The sequence below is a fragment of the Physella acuta genome, unplaced genomic scaffold, assembly GCF_028476545.2.
Source record: "Physella acuta isolate Inbredline_101_S28 unplaced genomic scaffold, ASM2847654v3 ptg002371l, whole genome shotgun sequence".
NCBI lineage: Eukaryota > Metazoa > Mollusca > Gastropoda > Physidae > Physella > Physella acuta.
This window is the reverse complement of record NW_026733862.1, coordinates 1-17,505: the sequence shown is the minus strand read 5'-3', so window position 1 is coordinate 17,505 and position 17,505 is coordinate 1. Positions and strand designations below refer to the sequence as shown.

At 36.7% G+C, this 17,505-nt stretch overlaps 2 protein-coding genes across 2 annotated transcripts; one reads left to right on the top strand and one right to left on the bottom strand.

Moving 5' to 3' along the window:
* Window positions 1-702: 702 nt before the first annotated feature.
* LOC131933121 (uncharacterized) lies at window positions 703-1,848 on the top strand. Its single transcript, XM_059289932.1, has one exon. It carries the CDS (start codon window positions 703-705, stop codon window positions 1,846-1,848), a length of 1,146 nt encoding a protein of 381 aa, XP_059145915.1.
* A 67-nt stretch (window positions 1,849-1,915) lies between these two features.
* On the bottom strand, window positions 1,916-3,462 carry LOC131933120 (uncharacterized). The gene is made up of 2 exons (XM_059289931.1): window positions 3,030-3,462; window positions 1,916-2,494 (listed from the first exon to the last, which is right to left on the bottom strand). Exons 1-2 carry the CDS (start codon window positions 3,186-3,188, stop codon window positions 2,315-2,317), a joined length of 339 nt encoding a protein of 112 aa, XP_059145914.1. The 5' UTR covers window positions 3,189-3,462; the 3' UTR covers window positions 1,916-2,314.
* Between the last annotated feature and the right edge of the window lie 14,043 nt (window positions 3,463-17,505).

Genomic DNA, 17,505 nt, shown 5'->3' with positions numbered 1-17,505 from the left:
CTAGATCTAGTACTGAAACTTATCAACTGTCTAATTATTATTTAACTAATTATAGTCTCATAAACACTTATAATATATGATAAGCCTAAAAACTTTACTATTGTATTACGGCATAAATAATTTTTTTTGGTTTCTGCAACTGAAATTATTGGAAACAAATTGGGTCACAGGTTACACTAGTTCTAGGTTAGGCAGACATAGAACTCTAGGATTAACTAATTATTACTTAAATTAACTTTACAAAATTTACACTAGATTCTAAATATTTTATCAGAGTAAATAAAGAATAGTAAGTAATAGATCTAGTAGACTTAAATATAACTTTATTTTTTAAACTGTATATCATATTGAGTCTAGTAATTATTAATAACATATTATATATATTATAGTTAGTCATATTTCTCATATTTGGATAAGCTTTTTAAAAGTAGGCCCTCTATTCACGTGTAGTCTTTTTAAAAAAAATATTCTATTTATCCAGGTAGACCAGCAAACTTCAGAGATGAAACAAATGTTGACTGGGCTCCCACTCTGTTCCTTGGACATGATAATATTTCTATGGCAAAAGTGAAGTTATCAGTCGAAAGACACACACGTACATTAGAGAGACAAGCAAAGAAACGTGCCTATGAAGCTGCAGAGGCCCTTTTGGTACTACCATTGGGCTTAAATAATCAAACAACCAACATTTCCCCAGTGGATATGGGTGAAGGCAATTCAAATATTCAGTGCTTCAATAATCAAACAAACCACACTTCCCCAGTGGATATGGGTAAAGATAAGGCAAATATTCAGACAATCAACACTTCCCAATTGGCTATTAGTCATCAATATGCAAAGGATAGCACACAAACTATCACTAGCAGCATTGGTGTCAATATAGATTCTCTTTTTTTTGAGATGCAACAGTTAAGGTGTGAGAATTATTTGCTTCGTGAAAAAGTATTCTTTGAGCTAACCCCAGAGTCTTTCATTAATGACGATGATAAAGTCAAATTCTACACAGGTATTCATTCTTATGGTGTACTGATGCTTATTTTCAATAGCAGTAGTGGCACTATAAATCATAACCACAATAATTGTCTCACCAAGTTTCAGGAATTTGTGCTAACATTGATGAAATTAAGGCTTAGTCTGCAGCTGCAAGATCTGTCATACAGATTTAAAATTTCACTGTCAACAGCCAGTAGAATTTTTGAGAAATGGGTTCGCCATATGGCTCACAACCTTAGACAATTTATAGTGTGGCCTGAAAGGGAGGACATACAAAAAACTATGCCTAATTGTTTCAAGCGTTCCTTTGGTGCAAACACAGCAGTTATTATTGATTGTTTTGAAATTTTTATTGACAAACCATCAAGTCTACCTGCTAGAGCAATCACCTGGTCACAATATAAACACAATACCATTAAATTTCTTATAGGCATCACTCCACAATGTACTATATCTTTTATATCTAAGGCTTGGGGTGGTAGGGTTAGTGATAAATACTTAACAGAAAATTGTGTCATTTTAAACAAACTTTCACCTGGAGATTTAGTTTTGGCTGATAGGGGATTTACAATAGCAGATAGTGTTGGGCTTTATTGTGCAAAGCTTGCTATTCCTGCTTTTACAAAGGGAAAAAAACAACTATCAGCTTTGGAAGTGGCTGAGACAAGAAAGATTGCAAATGTTCGGATTCATGTAGAAAGGGTTATTGGGTCAGTTAGACAAAAATACAAAATTCAAAGTGACACTTTACCACTGGATTATTTAAATGAAAAGGGCAATCCTTTAATAGATGATATAGTGACCACTTGTTGTGCATTGATTAATCTTTGTCCAGCTATTGTGCCTTTTGATTAATTTGAGTATTTAAAAATGCCATTTATTGTTGTCAGCACAATTTATTGTTACCAGGTTGTATTTTAATATTTAATAAAAAATAAAAACACATTTCATATTTCATTTTTATTTTAACTTATTCAGAGTAGGCTTATTTCTTTTTGTCAGTGGTAAGCCAACAGCTTTAGTAATGCCAGATGCCTTTTTATTGGTATAATAGCATGCCAACAGTTCAGGCAATATAATTTTCTGAAAAAATTCTGCTGCCTTAACAGAGATGCTTGACCACAAATTACTGTCAAAAAAAATTCTTTCTATGTAAACATCTTTTGTTGTCCATATGACAAAATCAGCATATGAAGACTTGGTAGCTGCCATTTGGGTCTGGATTTGATAGTAGTAGCGGTGTGTGCTACGTAATTGTTTATTTGGTCCCAGACCAAGGTTTTTGGCCTCCTTATTGGATATGTCACTCAACATTTTCTCCTTAGTGCACACCTTGTCCACAGCAGTCACAGGTAACCAGACCATCTGGAGAGGCTCCTATGTAGTGCATTTCAGGATGAATTACTAGTCCACTGCAGTGGGCAGCCAAAATAACTCCAGTTTGTTGACAAAAAAGCCATGGCTCGACTGGCTTTTCTGCTGCCTTCTGTGAATGCTTGACCTGCAAAATAAGACAAGTATTAATTAACAAATTGAGGCTATAACATAAACACAAATCAAACTGTTGTAGCTGATTAAAAGGAAAAATAATTCAAGCTAGAAAACATTGGATTATTAGAATCAACAAAAATGTACAGGTCCTAAAAAGTTTGGTACCTTATAGTGGTACTAATTTTCTATTTGATTTTTTTATTTTATGAATGGGCTCATCATGGGTTTACCATCATGGTTTTAAGCATGGTAAACCCATACCAAATGTTGCCATCAACTACCACTGAGCAGAACAAGTCACCAAATTTAATGTAAAATTAGTGTTTATTTTATGTGAGAATGGTTTAGAATAATCATCAATATTTATTATTAATATTGGATTAGTAAAATCCAAAAAAAATGGACAGGTCCTAAAAAGTGGGATACCTGCCTTATACTTATACCCTGCTTTCCCCTAAGTCATTTAAATATTTAGGTAAACATCATAAGACATAATATTTAGTCTATTATAATAATATATAGATTCTAGTATAGAATTGACTTACTTTGGCAACAACGACGACTTTGCTTCCAAATTCTCTGCATTTTGATTGGGACACAAGCCCATCCGTAAAGTATACATAGGACTTCAGGCTTTTATAGTTTCTCATCTTTTCCTGTGTCACTTTGTTGGTCGAAAACACTAAATAGTTCACTATGTCCATGTTTTCAATTTTTGGCCAAATACTGATATCATCTACAAGTTCTTGAAGTTGACGCTTATCACTAAGAAGATACGGATCTTCAATGCATAAAAGTTCAATTTTTTAAATGTATTGTTCTTGCTCGGTAGGTGCGAGGCTTTTAACATAAGCTGAACACATTCTGGAACTAGTCTAACACAAAACTGTACTGAAGACTCCACTGCCTAGCGCTTTTATATTAAAATAATTTATATACACCGGTTGTTAAGGCCGGCGATAGGGCATCAACATGGCGGTCAACATGGCGGCGGATGTAACATCACGTGGTTTTGGTCACGTGTGTGCAACCTCTCTATTGATTGATCTCGAGGATGTAGTAGAGAATAAGGACAGCTGCCATCACAAAACAGCTGCAGGGAGACTTTTTAAATTTTTCTCTCATGTTAAATTTGATGTACATCTCAAAGTCGTCTAATTGGGCTCACGCACTTACACACACATACGCATATATATATATATATATATATATATATATATATATATATATATATATATATATATATATATATATATATATATTTACTAGCCGTCCCGGCCAGGCCCTGCTCTGGCTTCTGTGAAAAACCTTTCTGTTAAAGACCATTACCTGTGTGTTTAGTGATCATCATAAACCCGGCATTGCCCACCCAAACCACAACCAACAAAAACAACAAAACGCAAACATAACGCTAACACAATTACAAATACAAACGAAAACAAAAACCTAACAACAAACCCAACCACAATCACAAACACCAATACAAACACAAAGAAAAAACAAACAAAAAAGCAAACGAAAACAAAAAACCTAACAACAAACCCAACCACAAACACTAATACGAACACAAAGAAAAAAACAAACGAAAAAGCAAACGAAAACAAACCAAATCCAAACGCAAAACCAACCACAAACACAAACTCAAAGAAAAAAACACAAACGAAAAAGCAAACGAAAACAAACCAAATCCAAACGCAAAACCAACCACAAACACAAATAAAAACACAAACCCAAAGAAAAAAACACAAACGAAAACGAAAAAAGAAAGAACAAAAACGAACCAAATCAAAACGCATCCACTAACGCAAACCCAACCTAAACACAAAGAAAACACTAACGCGAACATAAACGCAAAGTGCTCACAGTATAGCCCGGGGCAGAATCGCCTGTTTCAGCTTAATAATCGACTACAGTACCCCAACTTATTCATAGTCTTTTGCACTCACTTAAACGAACGTAGGTGCCAAACCAAACCAAATGAACAATTATAATACTCCAAGCTTATTCGTAAAATACCTACAACATTTGCACTTGATCAATCCCCGCTAATTATGTAATTATTTTTTTCCCAACACCAAAACAAAGTAATAAAAGAAAATTCTTTTCCACTAATGCAGTGTTTTATAAAGGGAAGTAATTGTGTTTTCCTAATTTATCAAAGGGAAGAAAGTGCTAAAGGATTAAATATAAATAATTTTCAGACATAATTAGAATTTTTGTTATTTTTTTTAAATTGTGTTTAATGAACATGCCGACAATTATTATTATCAGTTTGAAAAATGAAAATTATTTCCCAACACTTTCAATAGTAATTTTTTAACTCATAAATTTAGATTATGAGAACGATAATATTCTAACACTTAAACCCATAGAAGTATGTCAACGACAAACAAACAAAAGCGGACTTTAAACCCCAAAACAACGACAACAACAACAAACAAATTTATTTTTACATACAGAATTGAGCTTTATATATTAGATATATATTTATATATATAATCAGTGGTATTTACAGAGTGTTATCCCCAACATTGACTGCTGTCTTTATATATATATATATATATATATATATATATATATATATATATATATATATATATATATATATATATATATATGCATCTATGTCTTATGTCTATCTTTTTATGTGTCTAAGTTTATGTATTTATGTCCCTATATCTACGTGTCTACGTCTGTATACCATGTATATGTGTGAACGTCTAAGTATGCGTGCCTTTGTCTATGTGTCTGTGTTTATATTATTAAGAGAATGAAAGCGATTTATAAAGCTAAATGTATCGACTAACCAATAATTAGTTTCTTAATGCAAACTGAGCAACGCCTTATAACGTTGACGCCCACTTGCACATTAAGTAGATCTGTATCTTAACGGCCTGGTATTCATAAGCATCTCCAGAATAAAATAGATTGCATTACGTCCGAGTTCACAAGGCGACTACACCACTGGGTTACCGGTCCTGTTTTTAGACATGTTAAATGACGTCAAGGGGAGGTAATTTTCTTTATTGGATGCAACGGGATTAGTTCAAGGGAAGATAAGTGATGTATGTATTAAAGGGAAGACACTGTTATCCAATTTTATTTATACAACGGTGAAATGTATGTTCTTCGAAAGACAAAGAAAATACAGTTAGAACATAGATATGTGGCTCTAGTAAAGTGTAGCCTACGTATAGTAGAATAGTGTAGAGATGAGCGAAGCAGATTTAGGTGGGGCCAAATATGTGGTGGAGGATTATGATTCTCGACAACTAAAAAAATAATGATAATTACATTCAATTTTTTTTTGTGCGTATCAAACATATTTAATTGCATTCTTTTTTTTTCTTTTTTTTTTCAATTACACAGCGACAAGCAAGAAATTTTTAAAGTCTAAGCAAGAAATTTGTGTAGTATCAAAATTTAGCATGCGAATCACTTTTTCAAGTTTTTAATTTTCTTTTTATAATGGTTTCTTGTTTCCGTATATTTATCACAACAGAATTATTTTTTTACATTTAATGAAAGATTAGAAAACAATCTGTGTCTTTACTAATTAGTGCAATAATGATTCTTAAACGCTGGCTTTCCTTTTCATTATAATAAAAGTGTTGCTATTCTCTTTTGTTTATTATGGTAAATATTTTTCTTTATCTCCCTTGGTTTATGATAGTAAACACGGTATTACTTCCCTTGATTAGCTGCTGTTGATGATGACGATTCTGCTATGTTGTTCCTACATCGGCACACAAATCGCGGACACTCGCAGTGATGGTGGAACATGTCTCACCTTTTGTGTACCATGTCTCACCACTTATATACCTTGTCTCACCATTTTGTGTACCGTGTCACCACTCAACTTTGCTTGAATGTCGGGTGGGGGGAGGAGGGAAGTTAGTAAATAAAATAAGGCAAACACACAGGGGATTCTCAACCACACACAATATAGACCGGTTTGTAGAATTACAACTTCTGGTAGAACTTGTTCAAATAATATAGGCCTATATGCAATTTCTTATAACAACGTATCGGAAGCCCCCCCCCCCCCACCCCCCCCCCCCCACTCCTTTTTTAGAACACCATAAATAAATATTTTATAAGGAACACTAGTGTTGAATACCACTAGACACAAAAACATCGAATTTAATTTACAATAATATATTTTTACTTAATAAATTATAAATAAAACATGAACTTTCTCGACATATTTGGTTCAGAGGCGTAGCGACCCTTCCGGCGCCCGGGGACAAACTTTTCGATTTGCACCCCCCCCCCCTCGAGATTTCGATTTGCACCCCCCCTCGAGATTTCGATTTGCACCACCCCCTCCCTCAAACTTTCGATTTGCACCCCCCTCGAGATTTTGATTTGCACCCTCCCCCCCCCCTCAAACTTTCAATTTGCACCCCCTCAACCTTTCAATTTATTTTTCCAACCCATTTTGGCGCCCCCTAAGCTCGGCGCCCGGGGACATATTTCCCCCCCCCCCCCGCCCCGCCCCCCCCCCCCCCTCGCTACGCTACTGATTTGGTTTACATAAGACATGTACTTAAACTACACATCATCGTTCTATAAGAATCGGACTAACATTGGAAAGAAGAAAGAAGACAAAACTGTCCACCTTTCTACTCTCTTGTCCAGGTCTAAATCTCAACCTGTAGATATTTTTTTACTCTAGTCCTGATACAGCGCTAAAATTGTAGCGACCGGACAACGTGATTATCCCCCTTTGACGAGCAGTGGCCGCAACTCTTGGGTAGAGTCCACGGTCCGTCTGACCGACGCGATGCGCGCGCAGTCACTTGGCGAGCTTTGCATGTGGGGGCGAGGGGAGCTAATCCAAACAGACACGTTGTTAGAGTGAATTTCTCTTAGTCAAGTAACGTCGTAAATTTCGGGAGCAGTTTCGGTTTCGCGAGTGTGGCGGATAGTGAACTCCCCTTTATGTGAAAACATGGATATTTGTTGTGTTGTGGATTTAAGGATTTCACACGATTTCACGGATTTGTAATTTTATTTCGACGATTTGGAACAACAGGCATAATAGTAGTGACTGTAGCGTTTATTTTAGTCGTTGTAATTCTGTTTATCTTCACGGCCCAAAATTTTCATTTTATTTCTACTTTTGAAAAACAGTTTTAGCAAATTGTACAATGGCTTTGTGTAGGAGAAAAGTGCGATTTTCTCAAAACCCAAATTTTGGATATATTGCATTTTGAAAATAAACTCTTCATATATAGTCCTATATATATATATATATATATATATATATATATATATATATATATATATATATATATATATATATATATATATATATATATATATATATATATATACATAGGCCTATATATATATATTTATATATATATATATATATATATATATATATATATATATATATATATATATATATATATATATATATAGTCGATTAGCCGTACCCGGATTATCGGTTATTTAGTATCGCCCTTAAGGGTGTCATAACCCTCCCAATATAACCCTATCAGAGACCCAATCCAATGTTATAGGGCTGTAACATTGTTATCAGCCAAACCTACTCCACAAGCGTGAGGGTACGGCTAATCGATACGAACTAAACAATCCTCTACCGTCATATAATATACTTTACAATGCTGAAACAACACTGAAAGGCAATCGTTAAACCAGTGCAAACAATCACTACCCTGTTTGTTCTCGTATAGACGTGCATTTGGCCCTTATAGCCGTAGTGTTATACACGATAATCTTCAGTGCTGTGTAACTCATGCCGAGGTGAAAAGGGGGGGGGGGGGGGGGATGGGGTCTCAATGTTAAGATATCAGGTTAAGAACAGGTAAGAATACAGGTGAATCATGCTCACCTAAAGCAATAATGCACACTGGGATAATTGCAGGTGTTGTTTTTTTCATGCAGAAACATTATTCACATTACGTTGGTGCAAATAATGGGGTAAGATGCGGCAGAGGCGGCGCTAGTGGGGGAGCTATGTTGGGGCTAGTGCTCCCCCTACACATACCACACACACACCTCACACACACACACACACACCTCACACACATTAATTAAAGCTAGCTAACATCCTTTGACGGACTTAGTTTAGTAAATTCGGAACAACAGGGGAAGTAACATGCTGCTATACTCTTTTTAAATCATAAAAACAATAATAAACTATAAAATGATAACTTTAAATTCGGATTGATTATTCTTTTTATTTATATTAGTTTTTTTTTATTATTATGATTGGTTTGAGATATAACTCTAATTTTAAAATATTTAAAAATATTCTTTGTCGTTTATTTAAAAGAAAAACCCTAGTGTAGTTATATGATTAAGTTTTATTTTTAAATATGTGTTACAAATGTGGCAATACTCTTGAGTACGAGTCGATTTATTCGTCCCAATTTAGATTGCAAATTTATAAAAAATTAGAAAGAAGTATTACTAGTGTAAATCTGTATCATTCCTCACAAACCGATGATAAAAATTGTAATACTAAAGCGAACATGCAAGGCAAACTGACGCTGTAAATTATATGTCTTTGCAAAAAAAAAAGCAAATTTATAAAAAAATATATTTTAAAAAAAGATATATAGCAAATTAACATTCAGTATGTTAAGGCCTATTAATAATACCCTAGTTTGGCTGTTCTTTCTCTCTCATGCGTTGGTGTCTCGAGCTGGGTACAATGTAGGCCCTAATCGTTTTATTTGAGTGATGGTAACAAGGTGAGACGCAATTTTCTCTGGGTAAAATGTAGGCCCGACTCGCTTTATTTGAGTGAATGGTAACAAGGTGATACCCAATTTTCACTGGGTACAATCTAGGCCCTATTCTTTTTATTTGATTGATGGTAACAATGTGATACACAATTTTCACTGGTAACAATGATACCTACTCTCTGACTGGTTACAATGATACCTACTCTCTAAATGTAACTAGATACAATGATACCTACTCTCTAAATGTTACAATGATACCTACTCTCTGACTTGTTACAATGATACCTACTCTCTAACTTGTTATAATGATCCCTACTCTCTAAATGTTACAATGATACCTACTCTCTAAATGTTACAATGATACCTACTCTCTAAATGTAACTAGATACAATGATACATACTCTCTAACTTGTTACAATGATACCTACTCTCTAAATGTCACAATGATACCTACTCTCTAAATGTTACAATGATACCTACTCTCTAAATGTCACAATGATACCTACTCTCTAACTTGTTACAATGATCCCTACTCTCTAAATGTTACAATGATACCTACTCTCTAAATGTTACAATGATACCTACTCTCTCTAACTGGTTACAATGATACCTACTCTCTAAATGTAACTAGATACAATGATACCTACTCTCTAAATGTTACAATGATACCTACTCTCTAAATGTTACAATGATACCTACTATCTAAATGATACAATGATACCTACTCTCTAAATGTTACAATGATACCTACTCTCTAAATGTTACAATGATACCTACTCTCTAAATGTTACAATGATACCTACTCTCTAAATGTTACAATGATACCTACTCTCTAAATGTTACAATGATACCTACTCTCTAAATGTTACAATGATACCTACTCTCTAAATGTTACAATGATACCTACTCTCTAAACGTGACTAGTACCTACTTTCTTGCTGGGGTTGACTGTAGTTACCCGGTACCCATTTTCTTGTGAGAGTTATAAACTGGAATACAGACAAGAGGTTCATTGTTGCGGACGAAAGCCTTCTTCAGCGATATCTGGGTATCAAGAGTTAAATATTGACGGTGTGTTTGTAAACATCGCTGATAGGTTCTGCTGTACAGAGAGGCGCATGGTGTGCCAAAAATGTGACAAAATGGAAATGTCAAGGGCTGGATTAAATCTATGTCGGGGGCCAGGGGCGGATGTGTGGTATATTGTGTGGTTGTGTTGTGTGGTTGTGTTGTGTTGTGGGGGATTAAAAGGTGCGGGAATTGTGTTTGTGTGGTTGAGCGGGGGGGGGGGGGGGGGGGTTAAATTGTGGGGGATTGTTAAGTAAGAGCAGTGTTTCTCTCAGGTATCTCTTTCGGGGCGGTGCCCCCCACCCCGAAGCACGACTTCCGCCCCCCCCCCCCTGAACAAAATAGAATGTATATAGATAATAAATACTTTTAGCAGTGCCGGCCCTCCAGGAAAATGTAGACCCCCCTCTGGAAGTTACAACCCCGACCCTCGGAAACTTCAAGCCCCACCCCCTTTCCTCCGGATAAATTTTTTTTAAAGAAACACTAGGTGAAAGTTATGTGTGGTTGTGGATAGTGTGGTGGGGGGGGGGGACTTGTCCGCAATGTTCCCACAAAACTGTGCGGGTCTCGCAATAGTGATAATAACCCTACCGCGCAGTTATTTGGTAAAATACAGAAAACATTGTTGATCATTTAAGTCTTTTCAGAGCTCCGTGTACATATTCTATAGACAGGCTCTAGATCTCTGGAGGGGATACTGATGGTATGGTTATTTCTGTGTGGATTGTGAGGCTGGTTGGTGTGGTGGGAATTGTGTGTGGAGTGTGTGTGGGGGCGAATGTGTTGGTGTTTGTAATGATGTTCCGCTCATCGTTTGAAACACGGATGCCCTTAATCTTTTAGTTCAATGTTTCAACTTTTTTTTTCATCTCTTTTCATAATGCATAGATTCATCAGTAGAACTACGTGCATTCATTGAAAATACAAAAACATAATAATCTGAAAGGTGTCAAAAAATGTATGTACTGTATTTTTAATTAAAAAAACATAAAGGTTAAATATTTAAATTTCAGAATAATCTTATCTTTTTTTTTCTCAACTTCTCATCAACGTTTTTTTTTCTTCAAAGACGTGTCTGTGTCTGGAGATTTATAAGTGTCAGTTGCACCTTGTTAAGTTCCAGAACATTCCACAACCCCATCTCTCCCCCCTCCCCCCACGCTTTGCACCTTCACATTTTATTTTTAAATCAAATCGTCGGGATAAAATTCATTGGAGATAATTAGCCTCTTCTGTGTTCATCGTTAAAAATTATCTAATTATCTACCCTTATCTATTGAGAACACGCGCAAACACGCACACACTAACAAACATTCAGACTGATAAAAATGCTCACGCACCAATACATTATTACGCACAAAAAAATACACACACAGACAAACATGTATGCGCTCAATTGGAAATAAAAAAAATTAAAATGTGGCTCCTACCATGAAACCACCATCTTGTCCGTTTTGGCTGTGTCGGTAACTATGCAGATATATTTTTTATTTTAAGTTCTAAAATGTAGTTTTACCCTGCCTCTCGTTAGAGGGTGTGATAGATCTGATGATTTGATTAAAATTCCTAATTGCAATTAACCCATTGACGTCATTACCGAGTGACTGATATCAGGATATCACCTTCCGGCTCAACACTCCTCACCCCCCCCCCCAACTTCTCTTCCCCCTCCTCCTAGAGCACTTGACTCAGCCAAGTTGAACAACTGTTATCTTAAAGTTACATGATAGGCGCTAGCGTCAGGGTGTTAACTAGAGATTAGCGTCAGGGTGTTAACTAGAGATTAGCGTCAGGGTGTTAACTAGAGATTAGCGTCAGGGTGTTAGCTAGAGATTAGCGTCAGGGTGTTAGCTAGAGATTAGCGTCAGGGTGTTAACTAGAGATTAGCGTCAGGGTGCTAACTAGAGATTAGCGTCAGGGTGTTAACTAGAGATTAGCGTCAGGGTGTTAACTAGAGATTAGCGTCAGGGTGTTAACTAGAGATTAGCGTCAGGGTGTTAACTAGAGATTAGCGTCAAGGTGTTAACTAGAGATTAGCGTCAGGGTGTTAACTGGAGATTAGCGTCAGGGTGTTAACTAGAGATTAGCGTCAGGGTGTTAACTAGAGATTAGCGTCAGTGTGTTAACTAAAGATTAGCGTCAGGGTGTTAACTAGAGATTAGCGTCAGGGTGTTAACTAGAGATTGGCGTCAGGGTGTTAACTAAAGATTAGCGTCAGTGTGTTAACTAGAGATTAGCGTCAGGGTGTTAACTAGAGATTAGCGTCAGGGTGTTAACTAAAGATTAGCGTCAGGGTGTTAACTAGAGATTAGTGTCAGGGTGTTAACTAGAGATTAGCGTCAGGGTGTTAACTAGAGATTAGCGTCAGGGTGTTAACTAGAGATTAGTGTCAGGGTGTTAACTAGAGATTAGCGTCAGGGTGTTAACTAGAGATTAGCGTCAGGGTGTTACCTAGAGATTAGCGTCAGGGTGTTAACTAGAGATTAGCGTCAGGGTGTTAACTAGAGATTAGCGTCAGGGTGTTAACTAGAGATTAGATTGTGTTGACGTATATGATTATTCCTATCGTAATGGCTGTGGTTATACTTGAGGCTGTGATTATGTCGGCTACAGGACATTACCCCCCACCTCGGAAATTCCCCCCGGACATTTACCCCCCCCCCCCGTATTTACCCCCCTGTCAATTACCCCCCCCCCCCCTCTATACCTATATACTACTTTAATCCAAACCTTAAGAAAAAGAACGAAACCTAAGCATCCACCTTAGCCTATAACTTCACACAAACCTAAAACCAACGCTAAACATTGGTTTAAGCCTAACCCTAACCCTAACCCTAGAACTAAACCTAGCTCTAACCCTAGCCCTAACCCTAACTCTAACCGTGTCCGGGGGGGGGGGGTATTGTCCTACTGGGTGGGGGTAATTGACAGGGGGGGGGGGGTAATTGACAGGGGGTAGGGGTAATTGACAGGGGGTATTTACTCCGGGGGATAATGTCGGGGGGAAATGTCCGGGGGGTAATTGACAGGGGAAAATTACCTGTTCCCGATTATGTCTGTAGTTATATATATATATAACCCGAAAGTCTTGAAGTCGAATCCCTGTTCAAGTCAGCAGAATCTCCTTCAGCCCACCCGGCACCGATGGTTACCAAAGTCATATTAGGGAATGTAAAGGCGGCTGGGAATAGTGCTGACCACACTATTCCTTTATATACCGAGGTCACAGAAACTTGTGAACTCTACTTCACCTGACCCTCTACCCATGGACCGTCAGGGTCAAAATGGTGTAGTTATTTTATTGTTAGAGTCATGTAGTCACTTGATCGATATGCTTGACTTCAAGCTAATTCCGTCTTATATTCTATACCAGAAAGGTCTTAGGTGCAGTCAAGCGTAAAAGGCATTTAAGCGACCACCCATAAATAAATTATTCTGAGCAGTCAGCCGTTAAACCCCAATAAGTAACTAATTTAATATCATGACTAAGATATTGACAAAACCTGCAAGAAGCTCGACATTAGGTTACAACAAGCAGGGAAGTAAAGGAGTCGTCCAAAAGTAACGTCACATTCGTAGGGGGGGGGCGTAATTTTGTGACTTGGTAGGATAAAGTGGAGGGGGTGGGTTCACATAGTGTGACGTCACAATTTTTGCATTTAAAATAGTAATGTATGAGATTGAATTGTAACCCTTATTAAGCGTTTTTTTTTTGTTTGTTTTTTAATGTTGTAAATTGAAATAGAAATTGATTAATATTATTTTATTATACTCCTGTTAACCGAACTAAATCAAGATTGTAGAGAAAAATCTATATTTAAAAATTTAACTGCAATTTCTTAGGTGGAGAGTGGGAGGTTGTATGCTGAAGTGTGACATCTTTTGGGGCGGGGGGGGGGATGGGTTGTGGCTTGTTTTTTGTGACGATGTATTAAAATCGTCAACAAAACCGTGACGTCATGGATGTCTTCTAAACAACTTTAGTATGCGCTGGACAAATGGTCGGTTGATAAGTCAATTGGTGGGTTAACACAGAAGTCCTAAGTTCGACTCCACGCCAAGCATGCGTATTTTGGTATGTCCTTAAAACAAGTTTTTGTGGATCGCTTACATCATCGTGGTTTTTTTTTGTAAATCGCACGCGTACCGCCAGTGGCGTAGCTACCGTAAAGCTAGCGTAAGCAAGGCATGGGGGCCCAAGGAAAATAGGGGCCCTTTTCCCTATTTAAAGAAAATAAAAAAATTTACATTGGAATTTTAATATTTTTTTAATAAAAATAATTTTAAAAAGAAAATGGAAATCTAGTTTCTTTCCTACTGTAGAAAAAAATCAAAAGTTCCTAAAAGCCCCCCCCCCCCCCTCCCCGATGTTTCTAAATGTAGAGATAGTGGCATTCAGTGTGGGAGAGGGTGTATAGGGCCCATCGGTATTAATAACACTGCAGGCGTTGTTGCATTTTCGGGAAAGCCGTTGAGAGAATTGAGAAAGAAAACAACAAATCGAAATAAATCATCAGCAACTTTTAAAAATGTGTGGTTGGTTAGTGGCGTCACAAGGTTCGGTATCACCCTGTGTGTTTAGTGAATGTCACCCCACCCCCACCCCCTCCAAGAATTTTGCATTTCCCATTTCCGGTGGAGTGTTACCCCCTCTCCTTAATATTTTATTATTTTAACAGGATAAAACATAGTTTTGACAATAAATTTTACGAGTTTGCGTCATGGTGTCACGGCTTTATTGTGACACCTCCGCCCCCGCCTTGTGACGCTAATGTGTTAGGTTACTTTAACGTGAATTTGTTAGTTTGCTTTTACATTAACGTAATATGTAATCAAAGGTGTTTTACGTTACGGGGTACTGCATAATAACACCGTTTAAATACACAGTTAGGACATATAGCATACACATTTTACAGATTGGCGACTGGGCCCAATGATAATTTTTGCGTAGGGGCCTCAAAATGCTAGCTACGCCACTGCGTCCCACTGCAGTTATCGGATCAAACTCCCAACCTTTGTAAACACGCGTCTTCCAAACAGTATCAAGAGATTGTTTTTTTTATCCAAAACATCTGCTTAATGTTATGATAAAGCGATAAACCAATGGTAAACAGTTCAGCATGTAAACAGCAAAGCGATTGGACGAGGCGATGTTGTTGTTTGTGAGACATTCCCACGTCTCGTGGTATTTTTAGCACGATGAGACCGAGTCTGTTGACCTGTTGCGTCACGGGAATACTAAGATGACGTCAGAATAGTTATCACCTCGCCGATTATTTAATGTTTTTAGCACTCAAAATAATCTTTTTTAGGCAGGAGATTATGACACGAATAAAAGATTAGATGGTTCAATAGTTAGGGTAAGGGTCTTAGTTGGTTGAGTTGGGGATTTTGTGTTAAGTATAGGATTAGCTTAATCTTTCCCCGCCAATGAATGGGTTATTGTTATGTTTTTGTTTAAAAATCTATCATAGATAATAGTGGCTGTTTAAATCGGTGGGTATGAATTAATTATCGACAAGTTGTTTTTTTTTTTTTAATTTAAAACAATACAGTTTTTATATAAAGAGAACGAATTAAAAATTATGTTTAATTAACATATTTTTATCTGATAATTTTATTTGATAAATACGTTAAAAAATAGGTGCTCTGCGATTAATAATGATCAATGGCATCGAATTAATGATCAATGGCATCTATCAAGATGAAACGTCGCTTGAAATTTATAACCATAATCGATACACGAGGGTAACTGGGAATCATTGTTAAAAGGAGAGTTGGGGGGGGGGGGGGGGGAGAGAATAAGACACTTTTTTTAAATCTATTAATAATCTGTTATGTGAAATTGTTTTTTTTATTCCCATGTGTGTTATGTGGGCGTGTTTGAGGTGTATTTTTTCTATTCCCACTGTGAGGGGTATTTTTTACGTTAGTTGATTTGTATTGTGAAGGGTATTTTTTATGTTAGTTGATATTGTGCGGGGTATTTTTTTATGTTTGTTGATATTGTGAGTGTTATTTTTTATGTTAGTTGATAATATGAGAGGTATTTTTGTGTTAGTTGATATTGTGAGGGTATTTGTTATGTTAGTTGATTTGTATTGTGAGGGGTATTTTTTTGTTTGTTTAAGTGCTGAAAAGATGTCATTGTATTTATTCTGTGCTTTCGAGTAGAAAATGTGCGGGTTTCCCTTTCAGTTTAAAAATTAACTGACCATTTAAATGTCTACCAGTTGTGTTGGTCAGTCTATTGGATGTGAAGCTATTTTGAAAGGTCAAAGGTCATACATAAGATTTATGAACTGTAGTATTTCAATGTTTCAGATAATGTGGGTGCTTTTTGCTATCGTAAGCTTTTAATGGGCCTAAAAATAATATGTACGTCTTTATATAATCTGTACGTCTTTAAATAATTTGTACGTCTTTAAATAATCTGTACTTAATTAAATAATCTTTACGTCTTTAAATAATCTGCACGTCTTTATATAATCTTTACATCAAGTTAAATAACAAAATGTGGAAAAATGTGAGAAATGTCTAAAATTAGTGTAATGATGTGTTATTACGATGCTGGGGGTGATGTTAATAACGGACAATAGAATGGGCTCACAAACATCCAGCTGTTTAAAGTGGCTTGAAGGCGTCTCCTGAAGTACTGCCTTAGATGGACGTCTATGTAACAGACAGCGTTAATCAATTTATTTTAAACAACGTGCGTCATATAATGACATGCAACACGCATTAAAACCTGGCATGGATATAATTGGAGGAGTTTTATTAAAACAACGGACACTGGGGTGTTGTCCTGTTAAGTGAGAAACGGTGTCAAGTTTTTGTCGTGGTTTTTTTTGTCGTGTTTCTGTCTTTATTTTGTCGTGTTTTTGTCGTTGTTTTGTCGCTATTTTTGTTTCTCGTTATTTTGTCGTGTTTCTGTCTTTATTTTGTCGTTATTTTTGTAGCGTTTCTCGTTATTTAGTCGTGTTTCTGTCGTGATTTTTTGTGCTTTTTTGTCGTGTTATCTTATTAAAAGCTGGGATATCACTTTGTGGTGGGGGGGGGGGGGGGGGGGGGTGATCGGTTCTATGCGGACTTACGAGAGCTGAGTGTGTCGTCTGGCGAGCGATGTTTGATCCTTTTGATGTCTCTATCGGATGTTTTTAGGGGAAGTTTTTTTTCTACTTAATGTCATTGTTTTTAACGATCCCCCCTCCCCCCCCCCCCACCTTTT

What these genes read in the sequence shown, in the direction of transcription:
- LOC131933121 (XM_059289932.1), top strand. Translation starts at nt 703, where the DNA reads ATGGGTGAAGGCAATTCAAATATTCAGTGCTTCAATAATCAAACAAAC.
- LOC131933120 (XM_059289931.1), bottom strand. Translation starts at nt 3,188, where the DNA reads ATGGACATAGTGAACTATTTAGTGTTTTCGACCAACAAAGTGACACAG. An exon ending in AAGTCGTCGTTGTTGCCAAA is followed by an intron (nt 2,495 to 3,029) that starts GTAAGTCAATTC and finishes CTTATTTTGCAG; the next exon opens with GTCAAGCATTCACAGAAGGC.